Source organism: Ceratotherium simum, chromosome 35 (assembly GCF_057802395.1).
Source record: "Ceratotherium simum simum isolate JZ-2026a chromosome 35, ASM5780239v1, whole genome shotgun sequence".
In the NCBI taxonomy this organism is placed as follows: Eukaryota; Metazoa; Chordata; class Mammalia; order Perissodactyla; family Rhinocerotidae; genus Ceratotherium; species Ceratotherium simum.
Genome location: NC_141934.1, coordinates 24,758,874 through 24,779,736, shown reverse-complemented (window position 1 = coordinate 24,779,736; position 20,863 = coordinate 24,758,874). Strand labels below are relative to the sequence as shown.

The 20,863-nt window shown below is 35.7% G+C and overlaps 1 protein-coding gene across 3 annotated transcripts in view; it reads right to left on the bottom strand.

The window, feature by feature from the left end:
• The window catches only part of KNTC1 (kinetochore associated 1), a 73,892-nt gene that overhangs the window by 26,465 nt on the left and 26,564 nt on the right, over window positions 1-20,863 (bottom strand). For all 3 annotated transcript variants that reach the window (XM_087423359.1, XM_004430036.3, XM_087423360.1), the window contains 21 exons: window positions 19,827-19,888; window positions 17,933-18,044; window positions 16,954-17,097; window positions 16,711-16,767; window positions 16,517-16,618; window positions 14,449-14,568; window positions 14,210-14,353; window positions 13,594-13,692; window positions 12,267-12,370; window positions 11,756-11,855; window positions 11,154-11,288; window positions 10,268-10,387; window positions 8,642-8,714; window positions 7,939-8,006; window positions 3,968-4,245; window positions 3,387-3,559; window positions 2,841-2,938; window positions 2,263-2,401; window positions 1,690-1,746; window positions 1,084-1,247; window positions 182-286 (listed from right to left, as the gene is read on the bottom strand). In XM_087423359.1, the coding sequence (XP_087279485.1) occupies window positions 182-286; window positions 1,084-1,247; window positions 1,690-1,746; window positions 2,263-2,401; window positions 2,841-2,938; window positions 3,387-3,559; window positions 3,968-4,245; window positions 7,939-8,006; window positions 8,642-8,714; window positions 10,268-10,387; window positions 11,154-11,288; window positions 11,756-11,855; window positions 12,267-12,370; window positions 13,594-13,692; window positions 14,210-14,353; window positions 14,449-14,568; window positions 16,517-16,618; window positions 16,711-16,767; window positions 16,954-17,097; window positions 17,933-18,044; window positions 19,827-19,888 (2,454 nt within the window). The remainder of the gene's footprint in view (window positions 1-181; window positions 287-1,083; window positions 1,248-1,689; window positions 1,747-2,262; window positions 2,402-2,840; window positions 2,939-3,386; window positions 3,560-3,967; window positions 4,246-7,938; window positions 8,007-8,641; window positions 8,715-10,267; window positions 10,388-11,153; window positions 11,289-11,755; window positions 11,856-12,266; window positions 12,371-13,593; window positions 13,693-14,209; window positions 14,354-14,448; window positions 14,569-16,516; window positions 16,619-16,710; window positions 16,768-16,953; window positions 17,098-17,932; window positions 18,045-19,826; window positions 19,889-20,863) is intronic.

Here is a 20,863-nt window from a genome sequence, read left to right as displayed (position 1 = left end):
AACTATAACAAGTTCTGTATGGTACAGAACCCTTCCCTTCTCTCCTGCGTGACTATTTCATCACTTCTCTTCAAATCCCCAACATTCCCTCCCCTCTTCACTCTTAACCTCACTGAGAAATCAGAAGCAATCAAAGAGAGCAAAAAAAAAAAAAAAGAGCTTACCAAGAATAAATACTCACTTTGTGCAATAGTGTTGTAGCATTTCCCCTAACAAACATAACGGCTTTCCCTTTCAATTCCGTAACGACATTCTGTGATTTAACTAATGTGGCTGCTCCAAACAACTTTTAGAAAAGAACAAAAGAATCTTTAGGTCCACTTCTATGCATCATTCTGAAAACTATTCTTAAATATTAAGGATCATTATATGCAAAAAGTATTGGCATTTAATCTATAATGATAGAAAGCTGGGGTTGGGGGGGTACTGACTGGGAAAGGGCAAAAAGGAAACTTTTAAAATCTCTATATCTTGATTGTGGTGTTGGTGACACGGTGAATATATTAGTTGATATACTTAGAACACATGCATTTTCATTTTGAAAGCTATACTTCAATAAAGTTAATTCTTTTAAAAAAATAGCATTTAATAACTATCAACAGAGTAGAAATAAACACAATTCCCTCAGAGGCCAGCTTCATAAGCAACTTATCAACAGGTAGTTTGTCTTCTAGAATCTTTTCAATGATGCTGTCAGGTAATAATTATAATAATTTGGGCCACAATAAAACAAACAGCAGATAGTTTTGACCTAATGCTGTCACTGGGCTGGAGTAAGAAGATTTATCACTGTGACATAAAACCTCAGGTAATTCATTTTATCTCCCTGAATCTGAGTTTCCTCATTTGCAAAATGGAGACTCTCAGAGTTGTTGTAAAGGTTGAGTATGAAATGTGTGCAAGCACCTTGAACTACACCTGAATACTAGTAGGCGCTTAACAAATGCTTCTCAGATCTCACGTATCATCCATTTTCTTGCTACAGAGCCAAATAGCAAAATGTGGACTCTAAATTCCTGTGTTTGGTAGTGCTTTTGTATCCATATTCACCCAAAATGAAAGTATTTGTTCTCAAAACTATACCTTTTCACTCAAACTGGCATCCATGAAGTTTGACAGAGAGTGCTGAAGACAGGTACCAAATGAACCAACTACAAATCTTAGGGCCAGCTCCCACTGACTAGATTCCTGAAGGTTCTGAAGCAGGGCAGAGATGGAATTTATAATAGGCAAAATAAGGCCGTCTCCTGTAAAATGATAAAAGTATTTTAATATTTAGATTGTTTTTAAACAAAGAAAGATTCAGATAACGGTCATAGAATTAGTTCTCCAAGTCAGTAAATAAGTGAGTTAACACGAGGCTTGATTTAAACCAGAAAATAACTGTCCACTAGATAAAGAGCTACTTTGATTGTAACCTGCCTATTTTGAGATGCTCAAATCATTCTCTGAAGAAAATCATTTCTCCACTTGGAAGACCAAAATTTATGAACAGATTCATAAAAGTTAACACTATAAGCCAATGACACACTCTCCTGACCCTTTGGAAGAATAACAATGTAATAGTAACAACTAAGTAACTACATTAAGAACGTTAAGTCAGATTCATATTCAGGATTCCAAGGAATTTCTATCCTGGTGTATTTACAAAATTGAAACACAATGGTATACATTTCTGATGTCAAATACCTTCACTAATGGAGCAGTATGGTAAACTCGCAGAATCCAAGGGATGTCTCCTGCTTTCTACAAAAGAGAATCAATTAAATAACACTACATAACTCTCTTACGGAGAACATATTCCCAGAGATATTTAAATATTGTGCTACTATCAAATAATGTTCTAAAGCAAACTGCTACTTAAAAAAAAAAAAACAAGTATACATAAGAAAAATACACAGATAAGTATACAACTTGATAAATCTCTACCAAGTGAATACATCCCTGGTAACAGCGTTCAGACTAAGAAATAGAACATTACCAGCACCCAGAAGCCCCCTCTTGCCCTTGCCAGTCATTACCCACCCCCAAGGGTAACCACTACCATGACTTCCAACAGCATAGCTTCGTTATAACCTGTCCTTGTACTTTATGTAAATGAAATCATACAATATGTATTCTTTTGTGTCTGGCTAATTTTGCTCAGCATTATGCCTATGAGATTCATTCATATTACTGTGTGTAGTTCTAGTTCCAGACCTCTACGTTTTAACTTGCATAAAGCAGAAATACATAGAAAATAACAACACACGTGAGATTTACCAGCAACAGGCACAAGTGATGAAATCAATTCATAAATAACAGGTAGCACCATCTGTGACTCAAGAACTATTCCATCCTCACTGAAGAAATCGCTGTAAGACCACTCTTCATATGGATCTTTATGAGTTCCAAAAGAAGTCTAAATATCAAGCCACACAGAAAAGACACAAATCAGTACACTCCAAAACACAGATACCGTCTTCACCAAGCAGAATGCAGAATCAGACACATTAGAGCCAAATGCAGTTTTGATGGTCAAATACAACTATGTAGTCTGTTTCTTCTGGTCAATGGCTTATAATAATGTCATTTTAAATTAAATTGTTACTCTAAGATAAGGACAATGTGAGAGATGCCTGTTTGAGGCACAATGTTTCAAAAGATAGTGCAAATTAAGGCCAATAAATGTGACTGGAAAAGAAAAGTATCTTATGCCCTTAAGCAGTTTTTGAGTCTAAAATAAAATACAGGAGGGAGATTCAGTATTTTTGCAAACTCCACAAGTTTACATTTAAAAATGGTGCATAATGGATTGGCAGGGGTTTTGTTTAAGGAAAAGAAATTCAAAAGCAATTTACTTTCATTAGAATTCCACAGTCATCCATTTGGCACTGTCTGGAAAGCTCTACTGCTGTTAAAGTGTATTTACATAGTTCTAAAGCATCCAATAAAAAATCTGAAAGAAAATTGAGAAAAATCATTAAACTAATATTTCATGTTTAATTTCATGAAATATTAACAACCTTTTAATAATTACCATTCAAAATTCTAAGGCAGGCCACAAGTAGAGAGAAAGGTTTCCACATAGCTTTGACCACCCTAAATAATGCAGTTCAACTTTTTTCTTAAGCTTGGCTGGAAAGTAAGACCAGATATGGGGAGGCAAGGAATTTCACAATCCTATGAAAGTGGATATCGTCAACAGTCAGAAACGACATTAATATTTGGAAATGTTTTAAAACAATAATCCCCATAGAGAATCAATAATAATTGTCCCTTTGTAAAATGGAGATGATGATCTCTTCTCCTGCTACCGCGTGTCCACTGTAAAGAGACAGCATTTGGGAGACCAGTATGAAATGAACCAGAGAATATAAAAATATGTATATTATAAATCTTGTCACCTGGACTGCAGATGGTGGCAGTTTGGCATGCTAGATCGTGTATCTCGGAAGGAAGATTTAATCCCACAGGGACTGTCATTGGGACATCATTAGCCAACATCTCACAAAGCTTCTGACATGTCAGAAACAGCAATTTCCCAGTGTCAGCATTGCAGTGATACTTAAACAAGTCTCTTCGGAGGAAAGGAAGGGTCGCAGGTTAGAATACTCATAGTGAAAGCAAATGCAATCGTCTTGTTTAGATTAATATATAACCACCACCACCATTTAAAATGTCTTTAAAATGTTTTCATGGTATACAGTATGCTTCCTCTTCAATTTATTTGGGATACTGTTAACCGATGGAGTGCAAGGTGATCCAAATTCAACGGTTACGTTGACGAACTACACAGTGTTAGTTACTTGCCTTCTGTGCTACCACTTTCTGACCCTGATGTCCAAAATAGGCTCTCAGGGCGAGAAACTAAGAATCATTTATGCGAAAATGAAAGTGTCACTGGCCCTACCCTTATCGCTGAAGAAATAAATGAAGCAAATATTACTTTCAGACAAGCTGTGCGATGTGGGGATCTGGAACTCACCTGCATTTTCTCAGTGCTGTTTCAGCGTTCCCGTCGTTTAAGGCCCTCAAGGTCAGCTCGGCTTCCAGCTCTTGTCTGGACACCTGCAGGGCCAGCGCCTGTCTGTGCAGCCTGGACTCGGTGCTCAGGCGCTTCTCAGCAGCCGTGGGCTCTGCAGTGCTCCTGGGTTTGTGTTTAGCCTGCGCGACTTCGTGAGCTTTAATGTACTGTTCACGGAGCTGTGCTACCAGGGAACTATTGCTATAATCTCCAAAGGAAAGAAAGACCTCAAAGTTCTCCTGTTGCAAGGCAAGCAAGACAAAGTCCCAAGTCTGTTTAGTTTATCTGTTGTTAAAAATCATTGGTATGTCTCAAATCTCTCTTTATTATCTCTCCCTCAAAGACTACTCCTCAAAGTAAATTAAGAATTTAAGACTTTATATTACAAGTTATGAAAGTAATAGTATTATAAAAAGTTTGGAAAATAGGAAAATATCACTTTAACCCAGGATTTTCTCAACTTCAGCACTACTGATGTTTTGGGTCAGATCATTCTTTGTTGTGGAGGCCTAAATAGAAGGAAGGAGGGATTAAGTATTAGATTTGGGTGATTCTATCCTGGTGGCTTGAAGAACCCAGCTTTGCTCTTTTCTATAAGAACCCCTGGTTGGCTACTAACCCCAGACCTAGAATTTATTTTTCTTTTCTTTTTTATTTTTTAAATAATTTTATTTATTTTTTTCCCCCAAAGCCCCAGTAGATAGTTGTATGTCATAGCTGCACATCCTTCTAGTTTGCTGTATGTGGGACACGGCCTCAGCATGGCAGGAGAAGCGGTGCGTCGGTGCACGCCCAGGATCCAAACCCGGGCCGCCAGCAGCAGAGTGCACTCACTTAACCACTAAGCCAGGGGGCCAACCCCAAGAATTTATTTTTCTAACCCAATAAAAAAAATCCTACTTAAGCCGAGGGAAGGATACCAAGAGGTAGTGGGAGTGAGTCAGATCTTTTGCTTTGATATCATGCTTTAGAGCAGGGTTTCTCAATCTTGCCAGATAATTCCTCGTTGTGGGGGCCACCCTGTGCCTAAGAGAATGTTTAGCAGTTTCTCTGGCCTCTACCCACTAGATCAAGCACAATAAATGTTCAATAAACGGTAGCATGATAAATATACATGACTCTGCCCAGATCAAAATCATTGCTTTAAAATACCTCTAACTTTCAAATTTAAGAAGAACACGGAGAAGTTAACTTATGTTGACTCCCCAGGTGCTTTCATGAAGACATCTATTGTCTAATACAGTAGGTCTCAAACTTTTTGGTCCTAGCACCCCTTTATACTCTTAAAAATTATTGAGGACCCCCAAAACTTTTGTTTACAAGATATTCATCCATATTTACTATATTAGAAATTAAACTGGGCCGGCCCCGTGGCTTAGCGGTTAAGTGAGTGCGCTCCGCTGCTGGCGGCCCGGGTTCGGATCCCGGGCTCGCGCCGACGCGCTGCTTCTCTGGCCATGCTGAGGCCGCGTCCCACATACAGCAACTAGAAGGATGTGCAGCTGTGACACACAACTATCTACTGGGGCTTTGGGGGGAAAAAATAAATAAATAAAATCTTTAAAAAAAAAAAAAAAAAAAAAAAAAAAGAAATTAAACTGAGAAAATTTTAAAACACAAGAGTATATAAAAGTGCACATTCCATTAGCCTTCAGTGCGATGATGTTATCACTTCATATAGCCTTTGAAAAACTACTGTACTCTCATAATAGAATATGGACGGAGAAAATAATTTCTTATAATTGCTATAAATATAGTTTTAATCTCATAGACTCCCTGAAAGGGACTCAGGGAACCTTAGCATTCCATGGACTATACTTTCAGAAACAGTGGTCCAATAAACTTGTGGTATTTCTTCTTTACACACTTTCAGATAAGACAGTTGAGAGTTATATCTGCCAGTGTTAATTTTAAGTTTTCATAAAGAGATCCTCAAATCTACCTAATTTTCTATTTCATGAAACTCATCGGTTAACTCTGCAAGTCCTTCTGTTTACAAAATCTTTTACATTAGTAAGGCCCTTGAGCCAAAATAAAATTAATTAATTTCAACTCTCAAATCTTAGGACAGTCAATCAATTCAAAGTTAACAGAAATTAATTTTTAAGAAAAATTGAATTATCTAGAATGAAACTACATAGAAAAAAATTTAAGACACTCTGAAGTAGTAGACAATAATCTTTTGGGACAGTGTCTATAGACAATTCTCTGTCTTTCACAATATTTCAAAACACTGTGGTGCCCCAGTTTCCTCATTTATAAAGGAGAATTATAACAGTACTCTCTGTGGTGAGCTATTGTGACAATAATACACGTGATGCCCTTGGAATGATGCCTGGCACATAGTAAGCACTGAATAAATGACAGCTATTGTTAGCTATTATTCAGGGCCATTTGAGTTAAGTAATCTATAAAGATACCTTAAACCTAAATGTTTTTTTAAAAAAGCATAAACTGGGCCTGGCCTGGTAGCGCAAGCGGTTAAATGCGTGCGCTCCGCTGCGGTGGCCCGGGGTTCGCCAGTTCAGATCCCGGGCACACTGCTTGTCAGGCCGTGCTGTGGCGGCGTCCCATATAAAGTGGAGGAAGATGGGCATGGATGTTAGCCCAGGGCCAGTCTTCCTCAGCACAAGAGGAGGATTGGCAGATGTTAGCTCAGGGCCGATCTTCCTCACAAAAAAAAAAGCATAAACTAAAATACAATTAAAAAAGACAGAACAGTTCCTTAAAAAACTAAATATAGAATTATCGTATGACTCAGCAATTCCTCTCCTAGGTATATACCCAAAGGAACTGAAAGTAGGGACTCAGATATTTGTACATCCATGTTCACTGCAGCATTATTCACATTAGCCAAAAAATGGAAACAACCCAAGTGTTCACCAACAGATAAATAAACAAAATGTGGTATATCCATACTGTGGAATATTATTCAGCCAGAAATAAGAATGAAGTTTCAAAAGTTTGAAGTTTGCCACAACATGGATGAACCTTGAAAACATTATACTAAGTAAAAAAAAGGTGGACACAAAAGAATAAATATTGTATGATTCCACTTACATGAAATATATAGAATAGGCAAATTCATGGAGACAAAAAGTAGATTAGAGGTTACCAAGGACTTGCGGGGGACAGAGAAATGGGGAGTTACTGCTTAATGGGTGCAGTTTCTGCTTAAGGTGATGAAAAGGACATAGTGGTGACGGTGATGGTTGCACAACATTGTGAATGCAATTAGCATCACTGAATTGTATATTGAAAAATGCTTGATAGATTAGAGGTTACCAGGGACTGGAGGGAGAGAGAAATGGGGAGTTACTGCTTAATGGGTGCAGTTTCTGTTTAAGCTGATGAAAAGGAAATAGTGGTGACGGTGATGGTTGCACAACATTGCGAATGCAATTAGCGTCACTGAATTGCATATTGAAAAATGGTTAAAATGGCAAATTTTATGTTGTATTTTACCACCATTTAAAAAATTTAATAGGGCTGGCCCCGTAGCTTAGCGGTTAAGACCGCGCGCTCCGCTGCTGGCGGCCCAGGTTCAGATCCCGGCGCGCACCGACGCACCGCTTCTCTGGCCATGCTGAGGCCGAGTCCCACATACAGCAACTAGAAGGATGTGCAGCTATGACATACAACTATCTACTGGGGCTTTGGAGGGAAAATAAATAAAATCTTAAAAAAAAATAAAATAAAATAAAAATTAAAAAAAAAATTAATATTACAATATCCTAATAACCATGGAATTGTACACTTTAAATGAATGAAATGTACAGTATGTGAATTATATTTCAATAAAGCTGTTTTTAAAAAGAGAGAGAGAGAAGGAAAATCAGGATATCTAAAGTCCCTGAAGGCTAGTGCAGAAAATTTTAAGGAGGGACTGATCATCTATGTCAAATGCGCTGAATATAGCTTAACATCTTTACCTGCAGGCTAGCAACAGCTTTAAATAGTTTCAAGATTTCTTCACATTCATCCTTCTTCTGCAGATTATCTGTAATTAAATTTTGAAAAGGTTATAGAAGACATTCAAATTCCCAGATTATCAGAATTTTTAAAAGCTAAAATTTTAATTAGCTTTGGTTTTCTTATCTCAAGTCTTCAGTAGTTCTTTTTCAAATGCTAAGATAAGAATTTAAATACAAAAAGAAATCTATTCTTTCCAAAGGTAGAAAACAGAAGTTTATGCGTTACAAGCGAAATGGCATTTTTTCTGAAATAAATTGTAGCTCTTTTTCTTTCCCAAGAGAGTTATTTTGTTAACTGTTATATTTAAGTTCATGTTTAAATGTTTTTTTTCCCCCTGATTATAACCAAATGATAAGAGGGAAATATGAGAAATATGAGTAGTAAGTGCAAGACACCAAAGAAATCTAGTTTGGCATTAAATAGCTCACTGAAACATATAAACAAATGACAAGTTGATTTTAGATGCTTCAGTAATTACACTATTAATCAAAAGCATAAGGCAAGGAAGACTTTTCATGAAGAAAAATGAGTGGGATCAATAAAGACAACAGGAGCCAGAAAAATTGTGGGTAAGGATGAGAGCTGTCACTGATGCTCCCTTCTGAAAAGGATAAACATTTTAGAACAAAACCAAGATGAGGGAACAGAGGTAGCATCTACCTTTCCGAATGTCGCATAGTATTTTAAGAATGTCTACTGATGTCTTCGCTACAGACATTCTCCAGGCCTTGTCCTAAAAAGAAAAATGCAAATGAAATCTACTTCCTTTATTTGCCACTTCAGTAGTACACATACAAGCAAACACATAAAAATCATGGAGTCAGAAAAAACAATAAAAATGTTGAAAAAATGAGAGGTCCACATTAGAGGGAGTTGGGCAGCGAAGAAATGGATCATAATTGAATAATATATAAGCTAAACACGAAAAACACCAAGATGGATTCTTGGATATATGATTTAGAAATCCCATAGAATATGCAAATCTCCCAAATAACCTTTCAGCTAGACACTTGGGGGCTTTTTTAATAGCTTTTATTATTTGAAAAAACATTTGGAAAAGTTGCCTGAAAAAGTTAAAAAGAACTGAACTTGTTTAGCCTAGAGAACAGAAGTCAAATAATCATTATCTTCAAGACTAAAAAAGATTTTTTTTAGAAGAGAAGAAAAACGAAAGAGGGAAAAGCTTCAATTAAAAGACATGATGGGGACGGCCCCGTGGCTTGGTGGTTAAGTGTGCGCCCTCAGCTGCTGGTGGCCGGGGTTCGGATCCCGGGCGTGCACCGGCGCACCGCTTCTCTGGCCGTGCTGGGGCCGCGTCCCACATGCAGCAGCTGGAAGGATGTGCAACTGTGACATACAACTGTCTATTATGGCTTTGGGGGAAAATAAATAAAATCTTTAAAAAAATAAAATAAAATAAAAGACATGATGTATGTAAGGGCCAGGTCCATACAAAGTACTCCAACATTTTCACTATGCGATTTGGTGTATGCTGGTGGTTAAGAACACAGACTTTGGTGTCAGAGTTTGAGTGAGGCTCTGCCACTTTCTAATATCCTTGGGAAAGACCTTTATCTTAAAATTTCAGTTTCTGAACTTAATCTATAAGGAGCTAACAACAGAATCTACTTCACAACTTTGTTGTTAAGAGGAAGTAGACAATTCATTTAAAGTATTTAACCTAATGCCTACTACATAATAAGACCATAATAAATCTTAGATGCTAAAAAAAACAACTGATTTCACTAAAGGAAAAGAAATTACTGAAGTGGACTGCTGGGACAGGTTAAGAGGTATCTATCTTTAAAGGTTTAAAAAACTCAACTATCCTAGATAAATTAGGTATTTGGTTCCTTATCTCTATAAAGAAGTGAACTGGCTCCCTTGAAACTGTTTCTAAGTTTCAACGTTCTAAGATTATTTAGATTTACATTGGTTCTGCGGCTGACATTATTATGTGATAGCAATGACTATGACCCACGCGATGTAAAACACTGTTTACAATGCAAGGCATTAAGGAAAACCCTTTATGTACAACTACTACTTCAATTAATCCTTCTTATTTGCAGATCCCAGATTATTCAGTATGGGCTCAAGCCACTGCTCCAAAGCAGCCATACTTGGCTTTTTTTTCTGTATAGTAAATTTACACAGGAATTTTTACATTAGGCCATTCAAGCAGTGAGAAGAGTAGATATTCATATTTGTAAGTCTATCTTTTCTATCCTGTTGATTACTACTCATAAAAATTGGATTTATCTACATTTTATTTAGTGAAAATCTCACCTCTTTAGAATTATCTGGTTCTTCCTGTAATGCCAATCGTGCCCAGATGATTACTCGTTCTGCAGTTTTCTCAGCTTCAGCAGGAGGCAAAGACCTCAACAGAAGGACGCAGTCTTCACCCTATAGACAGTGTTTGACAGGAAGAAAAAACAGCTGGTACCTTTGTGCAAAGGACAGTTTGGACTTACCTCTTTCTTTTCTATTTAAAGATGAAAAGACACCATCTTGAAAAATACATTATAGTCCAATATTTTAAAAATCTGAGAATTCTGTTTTTGATGACAGCAAACAAAAAAATTAAAATACCACCTTTTGTCCTTTGTAATTCTTAGGCATGCCTATGGTTATAGGATTATATAAAAATAAAGACACTTAAGAGTACAAAAAGGAAACCCATATCCTATTCTGGAATCAAAGGGTTATACAGCACATATAAAACATGAGTCCGAGTTTTGTTAACTACCAAAGAGTATGAAAGCCTTTAGCTAATTCACAAAATACATTTTTTTCTTTTTTATTTTTTGGTGAGGAAGATTGTCCTTGAGCTAATATCTGTGCCAATCTTCCTCTATTTTGTATATGGGATGCCACCACAGCATGGCTTGATGAACAGTGTGTAGGTCCCCGCCCACGATCCGAACCTGCGAACCCCGGGCCGCTGAAGTGGAGCGTGCGAACTTAACCACTATGCCACTGGGCCGGCCCCCCGCAAAATACTTTAAAGAACCTATAGATATGAAAAACTTGGCCAATCTAACATCCGATGTTTTCATCTTGGTATAACTTTATTTTATGCTAATCTATTTGGATAATTTGAATATTTTGAGTTTTTAAGGATTTAGCTAACAAAGAAATCATAGGAAAGGACAATATTAAACTTTCATACCTGTTCTCTATCAATCAGGTCAATAATCCTTAGACTGTAGATTTCATCATCAGACAACATATATGCTTGGGCCACCTTCAAAGCATCTTCTAAAGAAGATGGGACATCTTGTTTGAGAATGTATCTGACCACTCTCTGAAAGAGATATAATATATACATTTCTTTGTTATGAAATCTCAGAGAGAACCCAGAAATCATTTGTTCATAATGCAAAGCACTTATTAAATTAAAATAAGGCAGCAAAAAACTAAGCTGTTTGAAAAATTAAAACACGATTTATATTCTGAATTTTATGACAGTCCCGTCCAACTTCTTTTTTCTCCCCAGTTTTATTGGAGTAAAATTGGCAAAGAAACATTATATATACTTAAGTCTGCTATGTGATGATTTGAGATACTCTTTTAGCTTCTTAATTTATTATTTGTTGTCCTTACTATTCTAATAAATAATTGAACACCCTATTAACATTCCATCTAACAAAAGGAAAGCAGCAGAGAACTTAGCTCTGTTAACATTTAAGAATATGAAATCCTCATTAAATTTCCCATGTTGCCCTAGAAATGGAAAAAGGGGTTAAAAGACTCTTCAACTATTGTACTTACCATTATTTCCTTGTTTAAGAGATTCACCTCCCTTATTCCATAGCCTCGTAAAAGTTTTTTCATCTCCATTAGTTTGTAACTTTCCTGTAACAACTTGACCCTAAAAGTAAATTTATTGATATTAACATAGATTGTCTTTTTTATGAAATACTAAAGGACACAGTAAAGGATAGAAAATCATAAATGAATGTCAACTCAAAACATTTGGTGAGGGGGCCAGCCCGGTGGCGCAAGCGGTTAAGTGTGCGTGCTCCGCTGCGGCGGCCTGGGGTTCGCCGGTTCGGATCCCAGGCGCGCACCAACGCACTGCTTGTCAAGCCATGCTGTGGTGGCGTCCCATGTAAAGTAGAGGAAGATGGGCATGGATGTTAGCCCAGGGCCAGTCTTCCTCAGCAGAAAGAGGAGGATTGGCAGATGTTAGCTCAGGGCCGATCTTCCTCACAAGAAAAAAAAAACATTTGGTGAGGTTTATCCAACACCAAAAAAGTTGTTTGGTAGACTGTAATCTTACTTGGGATGGTCCATTTCTAAGTGCTGCTTCACCAGCTGCTCCACAGCCGCACTCCAGGGAACCACTGCTGCATACATTATCTTAAGCACAGCATCAAATATGAGCTACAAAGATACACACACATTGATGGTGAACAGCCCTCAGATTTACATTTCACACAAATTAACGACACTGCCCAATCTACAGAGCAGGTCTTACATCTACTGTATGATAGCTTGAGAATATTTCATCTTCTGACTGCAAAAGCTTATATTTCTTCCAATTTTCACACATACAGAGCAATTTTATTATTTAGAAAATTTCAGAAAAGATTTTCTTTGCTGAAAATTAAGTCATATAGCTCTATTACTTTCTACAGTCTCAGTATTGAAAAATATTTTTCATGATTTATTCGTATTTTATAATGGTGACTAATAACAGTATTAAGTCAAGAAAAAGGCATATTATAACATTAAAAAATGACTCTCTGGGGCCGGCCTGGTGGCGCAAGCGGTTAAGTGTGCGCGCTCCGCTGCGGCGGCCCAGAGTTTACCAGTTTGGATCCTGGGCGCACCGACGCACTGCTTGTCAAGCCGTGCTGTGGCGGTGTCCCATATAAAGTGGAGGAAGATGGGCACGGATGTTAGCCCAGGGCCAGTCTTCCTCAGCAAAAAGAGGAGGATTGGCAGATGTTAGCTCAGGGCCAATCTTCCTCACAAAAAAAAAAAAAAAAAACAACAAAAAAGAAAAAGCAAAAAAAACTTTTAAATAAAAAACTTAGGGCCGGCCCCGTGGCTTGGTGGTTAAGTGAGCGCGCTCCACTGCTGGCGGCCCGGGTTCGGATCCCGGGCTTGCACCGACGCGCTGCTTCTCCGGCCATGCTGAGGCCGCGTCCCACATACAGCAACTAGAAGGATGTGCAGCTATGACACACAACTATCTACTGGGGCTTTGGGGGGAAAAAATAAATAAATAAAATCTTTAAAAAAAAAAAAAAAAAAAACTTAAAAAAAAAAAAAATGACTCTATGTTTGTGAAACCATAGAAAAGCCTGGAAATATATGCATCCAATTGTCTATGGTAGTTATTCTGGGGGTGGGAATGAGAAAACTTTCACTTTTTATTTTCATAATTAAGAAAATAGAATTATAAGTGGGTTTTATTTTCTGTTTGTTCCTTCATAATTAAGAAAATAGAATTATAAGTGGGTTTTATTTTCTGTTTGTTCCTTTTTCATACTATACAAATTCTCCTTAATAAATATATGTTGCTTTTATGATCAGAAAAAAAGTTTTAAGAAAAGATGCAATGCTCAAAAGGAAAGTTTACACAGTCACTATTTACTCACATCTGTGTCAGATAAACATCCTATTACTGCCATGGCTTTTGCTTCCCATGCTGTTTCAAAGAGTGATGTGGACTTTGAGCTACATCTCTTCAATAAATCCTAAAAAGGGATAAACATATATATTTTTTTAACTTAAAACTCTCACTAAAAAAAAATTTAAAACACACATATAGATATAGACAAATAGCTTTTATGGATGTGTAAAAAATCAAAAACTTCTACTTAGCCATGAATGTTGAACAATGGTCAAAAAATGCAAAATTGTCAAAACTCTGGCCTTCAGTTTTATATGGTACAGAAAACCTAAGGAAACATTCTTGAAGAATCTACAAATAAGATTATTGCTTATTAATGTCTACAAAAAATAATTGCTAATATTTATTGAGCTCATGCTCCTATTACTTCACAATAACATTTGGAGAAAGTCCTAATATTATTCCGGTTTGCTCAAAGTTACCAAGCAATCAGTAGCAGAGTTAACTCACATTCTTAACCAATACCATAAGCTGCATAAATCCTAATGGTAAACATGACATTCCTTAAAGAGTTCAACATTTAATACAATGATACACTGCATAGATCCAAGAAAAAAGACTAGATCAAAAGAAAAAGTTACCTCTATGTACAGTAGAAGAAGTTCCTCCTCTTGCAAGTCATGTTCCCTCATGTAAACCCTTATAAATTTCTCTAAGATGGAAGGAATAAGCTCTGGGGCCAACACTTTATCAAACATTCGGAATACAATGGTGGTTGTATTCTCCTGGACGCCAAAAGAAAGGTGGCATTATTGCAAGCTCTAGCCATACTGGCTATGATAAAAAAATAATAATAATTCTGATAAATCTAGACATTTACCTTCTCAAAATCAGAGAGGGCCAATTTGCAGTTGTATTTCGTATGCAATGTGATCAACTCTCGCAAGTTATTTACCAAAGTCCTTAACTGACATACCTCTTCTGTGTTTTGATAATCCTTCTAAAACAAAAGTGTTAAAGTTGTTAAGAATATGAAATAAAAATGAGGGAAATATAAAAAAAGTCAGAATTATTTCAGATAAAATAAGAAATGATCATGATTATGTACATAAGAGGAAACCTGTAACTTAAACCTTTAAATTTTGTAGAATTTTAACTAAAATTAACTAGTACAAATTAACAGATCAGAATCCAACAGAAATCTGAAAGAAATTTTCTTTCTTAAAAAAATATAGAGGGCCGGCCCCGTGGCTTAGCGGTTGAGTGCGTGCGCTCCACTCCTGGCGGCCCGGGTTCGGATCCCGGGCGCGCACCGGCCCGCCGCTTCTCCGGCCATGCTGAGGCCGAGCCCCACATACAGCAGCTAGAAGGATGTGCAGCTATGACATACAACTATCTACTGGGGCTTTGGGGAAAAAATAAAAAAAAATAAAAAAATATATAGAAAGACTATTAATATTAGCATAATATTTTTTCAGAACCCCAATATGCTTAGGTACACAAACATCATTTAGATGGCCCTCAATGTCCCATGTGTATAGATCATGACCATATATAAAGCTGTAACATTCCCTAAAGTTATATACAAGCAACAGAACTTTCAATATTGATAAAAGGCAATTAACAGGGAAAAGACAAAGTAGTGTTTTATAGCAAGAGGAAAAAGCTTTTCTATGGAAAAAATAGTATAAAGATCAATATACATTGACATTATAATATATATTGACTGTATACATCAATATACTGCTTGAAACTTAAAGAAAAAACTCTCATTTTATTTTTAACAGTGTATAATCAGTTAGTAGAATTAATAACAAGAATCCGCTATATCAGAAAGTAAGAGAAAATTTATTATTTACTTTTGGGCTCCAGAAATTTAAAGAATAAATGCAACTTCATAATGTACATTATCACCTTACAGAAGGTCATACCTTCTGGTACTTAAGTACTTAAAACTTCAGAGTTGAGATTATACTGAGATGTCTCACATGTTTATTTATAAGCTAAATTATGGTACCCCAACAAACTTTTTTAAAATACAAGAATATACTTTTTTTTTTTCAGTATAATCAATGCTGTCTAGTTTTTAGAAACCTGAAGGGAAAAAGAAATGAACTTAAGAAATTTAGAAGCCAAATAATAAATTCAGTTCATTAATCTCATATTAACATCAAATATAACATCAATATTCCTGATCATAGTTCTCTTTCTAGCACTGCTATTTTTTTCAGATGGGCAGAGAGTCCCAGATTTTTTTCAATTTGATCTTTCAGAAAATTCATTGGTACTTAAGCCATAATGGCTGTTGGAATGTCTAAGATATGCAATCAGAACTAGGAGTGGTTTACTATTTTAAATAAAAGCAGTAAACCTGACTGATATAGCCTTTGAAAACTAATCTTAATGCATTATTAAGTTTTGTTCTTTTAAAGAACTGTGAAATGCTGCTAATGCAGAAAATCCCAATTACAGTCATGCACTACATAATGATGTTTCTGTCACCGATGGACCGCATATATGACAGTGGTCTCATAAGATTAGTACCATGCAGCCTACGTGCACAGTAGGATATCCCATCTAGGTCTGTGTAAGCACACTCTATGATGTCTGTACAATGACAAACGCCTAACAATGCATTTCTCAGAACATATCCCCATCATTAAGCAACACATGATTGTATACTACTAGGAGTGTGTTTATATATTGTTTTGCTTTTGGTTGATTCAATAGAGAAAAACAGTACATTAAAATAGGTTGAAGTTGTAACAGAAATATCAGGAAGAAAAAAAGCAAGTTTTCCTTTTGGTGGATTTTAAAAGTACTCAACAAAAGAAAAGAACATAAAAACAGAAAATTTAAGAAGTGAATATATTTCTAAGTACATGTAGACAAACCCTTTAATGTAAATTGAATGTTTTATTACTAAAAATTCGTTTTCCATATCGTACCAAGGAAATCCAATGCCAAGAGGATGCCAATCCCAACTCGTCTGGTTTTTCTGCTATAAAAAATACCTCTGCCAGCTGAAGTCCATTTTCTGGCCAGTTTGCCTTTAAAAAATATTAGAGACCATTAAAAATAATGTTTTATGCCATCAGTAGTGTTCAAAATGTCTTTTCAGTGCTAATTATTCTGGTATTACCTTATCAGTTAATTCAAGGTTCCTGGCTGCCTGCTCCAACCATTTCGCAAGAATTTTCTGAAATAGATATATCATTTAAAAATAAAACACTCGATAGATAATCACTGAAATAAATTAAAATCTCCAAGATAATCTTTCAAAAGAGACACTAAAATGAACTGGTGGTAGTGTGACAATCTTCAATGATATAATGTAAAGAATTAAACTGAATCATTAAGAGTGGAAATACTGAAGGTCACTTACCTGTCCTTCTGGTACAGTCCTTCTCACAAATGGGATCACATCATTTTTAAGCCATGGACAAAGCTTTTGCAAAGAGACTGGGGTAGAAATTGAGTTGAGCAAGTTCTCAAGCATTTTCACGTCAAATCTGCTCTCAAAGTTTGCCTAAATTATACAGAGTGAGAAATTAAGATTTATCTGACAAATTTAAACTGACAACCTCCCCAAAGGGAAAGACCTATTAGGAAGTCATTTCAAGAAATATTTTACCCATTTAATAATGAGCACTAAAGGTGATTTACTCTATAAAAATAATTCAAGTTGGGAGCCACAAATTCCAGGAAATCTCAGGACAGTGAGTACCAAATAACAAATTAGGTGGCAGAGAAGGCATTCTAAGGAAAACTTAACTGGAGGTGATAATACAAATCCTAACAAGCAATGTATCCATTAATGGCATCACACGAAGATACTACTTTTTGGACCTAACATTATATGCCAACATTAAGGGGATTCGGAGCAGCAGTTTTAATGGGCAATCCTTATTTTTTTTCTTTTATTTTTTGTGAGGAGATCAGCCCTGTGCTAACATCTGCCAATCCTCCTCTTTTTTTGCTGAGGAAGACTGGCCCTGGGCTAACCTAATGGGCAATCCTTGACCACAATCTGAGCTGCAACAGGAACACCCTCTCCACCAGTGCTGTGTAGGAAAGCCCGTCAATAAATCACTTAATAAAATGTTGCCTTTTGAACTAAGTTAGGAGCTAATTAGACTCTGAATGATGAGATAAAATAAGTTCCTATTACATCTTTATAATATTTCCTCCGAGTTAATATCATCAGAGGATAGTCTTCTCTGGGACAGGTCATATTTTATCAAACAATCTCAAAACATCCCATTACCTAGTTACACTTGCCACCCTGTTAGTTTCCAACATGGATTCAATCACATATCTCAGGAGCTATAAAGCCTTTAAGAAAAAAATGCAAAACGTGTTACCCGATGTCTAAGCCAAAGGTACTGTGCACAAACAAGGTTTCCTTCTCTTAGCTGTAAAAAAATATCCTTAAGGTCATCTTCATTATTCAGAAATTCAATCCAAGAACTACCACTGCAAAGTCAAAGAGAGGAAAAAGTTAGTAGTTTAAAAAAATAAATTAGGGTTATACGTTACAAGTGGATATCATCATGCATTTTAACTATTTTTTTTCCTCAGAAAGTTGGGAAAAAAGTTCCAAAGATTATAGAGTGAAAAGTAAGTTTCCTTCTTATCCCAGACCTATAGAACTCCTCTATCTTCCCCAGAAGCCATATCTTTTCTTGTAGGTCCTTTCTGAGATAATCACTACATATACAAGCAACCATTTTTAATTCTTAAATGAATAAGAGTTTTCTATATACACCATCTGTACTTTAAAAAATTCATTTTATATTATCTTGGTGCTTGTACCAAATCAGCACATATAAATGTTATTCTTTTTAAGGACTACATATTATTCAATGGCATGGGTTCACTATAATTTGTTTAACTAGTACCCCATAGTTGAACATTTAGGTTATTTCCAGTCTGTTGCTATAACTGGCAATGCTGCAATCACCATTCAGTCCTGATTAAAGCTCAGAAATAGATGATGAGTACTTCTTTAAAATGATAAAAATACAAACAAAAACCCTATATTATGCTTAAATGATAAAGCAAAATAAACATTTCCATTAGTGTCAGGAACAAGAGAAGGATGCTTATTACCACCATTATTTAATACCGTTCTACAAATACCAGTCAATGATATTAGGCAAGGGAAAAAAATGAGGCAAAATTATCATTATTTGAATATATAATTATATTCCTGGAAAAAGTAAAATCAGCTGAAATATTACTATGAATAATAAAGGAATTCAATAGGTAGCTGGTTAAAAGGTAATTTAAAAAAAATTAATAGCTCTCTATACCCTTTCAAAATATGATGGAGAAAAGTCTCACTGATAACAGTAGGAAAAAAGATAAAATAAAATAAAAATTAATAAAAAAATGTACAAAATCTATATGAAGACAACTGAGTAGACACCACCTAGAAACATAAAAAAATATATAGCACGAGTAAGAAGACACACACTGTCCTTAAATAAGAAGATTCAATATTATAAAGATGCTGGTGCTCCCCAAATTGATCTTAGGTTCAGCACATCCCCAATAAAACAATAAAAATAAAAAATCCCAATAAAAATAAAATTTCTTTAAACTGGATAAGCTGATTCTGATTCAAATGTCATACAGAAAAACAAACATGAGAGATTCTAAAAAACAAGAAGAGTATAGGAGGGTTAGTCTAACAGATAACAAGACATTTTACAGCTACATTAATTTAAACTATTTGCTACTGTGAATGAATAGGGAGATAAGATCAACTGAATACAATTAAAGTCCAGAGATAGACAAGTAGACCCAGATTTTTAGCATACGATAAAGGCAGTTATCAGCAAAAAGGTGGATTGTTTAATGATCGTATTGGGATAACTGACTAGCCATAAGGAAAAAAAATTAAGCTTCCATTCATTGTTAATTTATTCTGATAAATAAATCTGTTTTATCTTTAATTATATCTCATATGTGTAAACGATATTCTTGGTGCACATGTTAGTATATCTAATAGGATCAATTTCTAGAAGTGAAATTGCTAAGGCAAAGGTATGTGCATTTAAATTTGCCTTTCAAATGTAGCAGCTTCACAGATGGTGTAGGAAGTGCCTAAAGCTTAGTAGGAAAAGTAATATTTTCCATCACTCAACGCCCCCAGAAACACAAATTCAATCAGAGCAATACTATATCTTTTATGACATTCCAAACTTAAATCTAACTCATAATCTAAAAACTAAAAATGAGGAATGTACACACCTGAATTTTTCTGGTCCAAATGCTCCATAAAAAGTAGTCAACTTTGCATGAGCTCTTAGTATCTAAAACAAAACAATAACTTGATAATCTGAATGTTGTGTGCAATGATGTTAAAATTAAAAACACCAAAAACTAGGCATTCTGTTTCAGAAGTCTTGTATATATTCTCATTTTATCCCATATTATAGGTCAATTCCCATAACTATGACTGCCTTTAACACAAAACAAAAAAACTTGGAATAATGGAAACATTTCCAATCACATTCAATGCAATAAAACTGCAAAACGGAGGGAGGCATTTGCACATTAATCATAGGTGCCCTTCAAAATCAATTAGTTTTCCCACTGATTTGTAAATGCCCTTATGGCAAAACCTAGCTGGATTATACCAAAAATTTACTTTGAGATAAGAGTTAAAAAAATATATACATGTATGCACACACACATGTATTTTTGGTACCATCATAATCATCATCACAGTTTACATTTATTTGCATGCTTAATAGATGCCAGGAACTATACAAAATAGTTTATATAAAGTATTTCATTTGACCTAAAAATAACCCTATAAGTACTATTATTATTCCCATTTTTGTAGATAAGACAACGAGTATGAAAATAACTTGCTGTTGAAGAAAATACAGGCCTATCTTTTTTTTTTTTTTTTTTAATTTTTTGTTTATTGCAGTAACATTGGTTTATAACATTGTAAAAATTTCAGGTGTACATCATTGTACTTCTATTTCTGCATGGACCACATCATGTTCACCACCAAAATACTAATTACAACCCATCACCACACACATGCACCGAATTATCCCTTTCACCCTCCTCCCTCCCCCCCTCCCCTCTGGCAACCACCAATCCAATCTCTGTCCCTATGTATCCGTCCATTGTTGTCACTATCTACTACTTAATGAAGGAAATCATACGGTATTTGACCTTCTCCCTCTGACTTATTTCACTTTGCATTATACCCTCAATGTCCATCCATGTTGTCACAAATGGCTGGATTTCGTCGTTTCTTATGGCTGAGT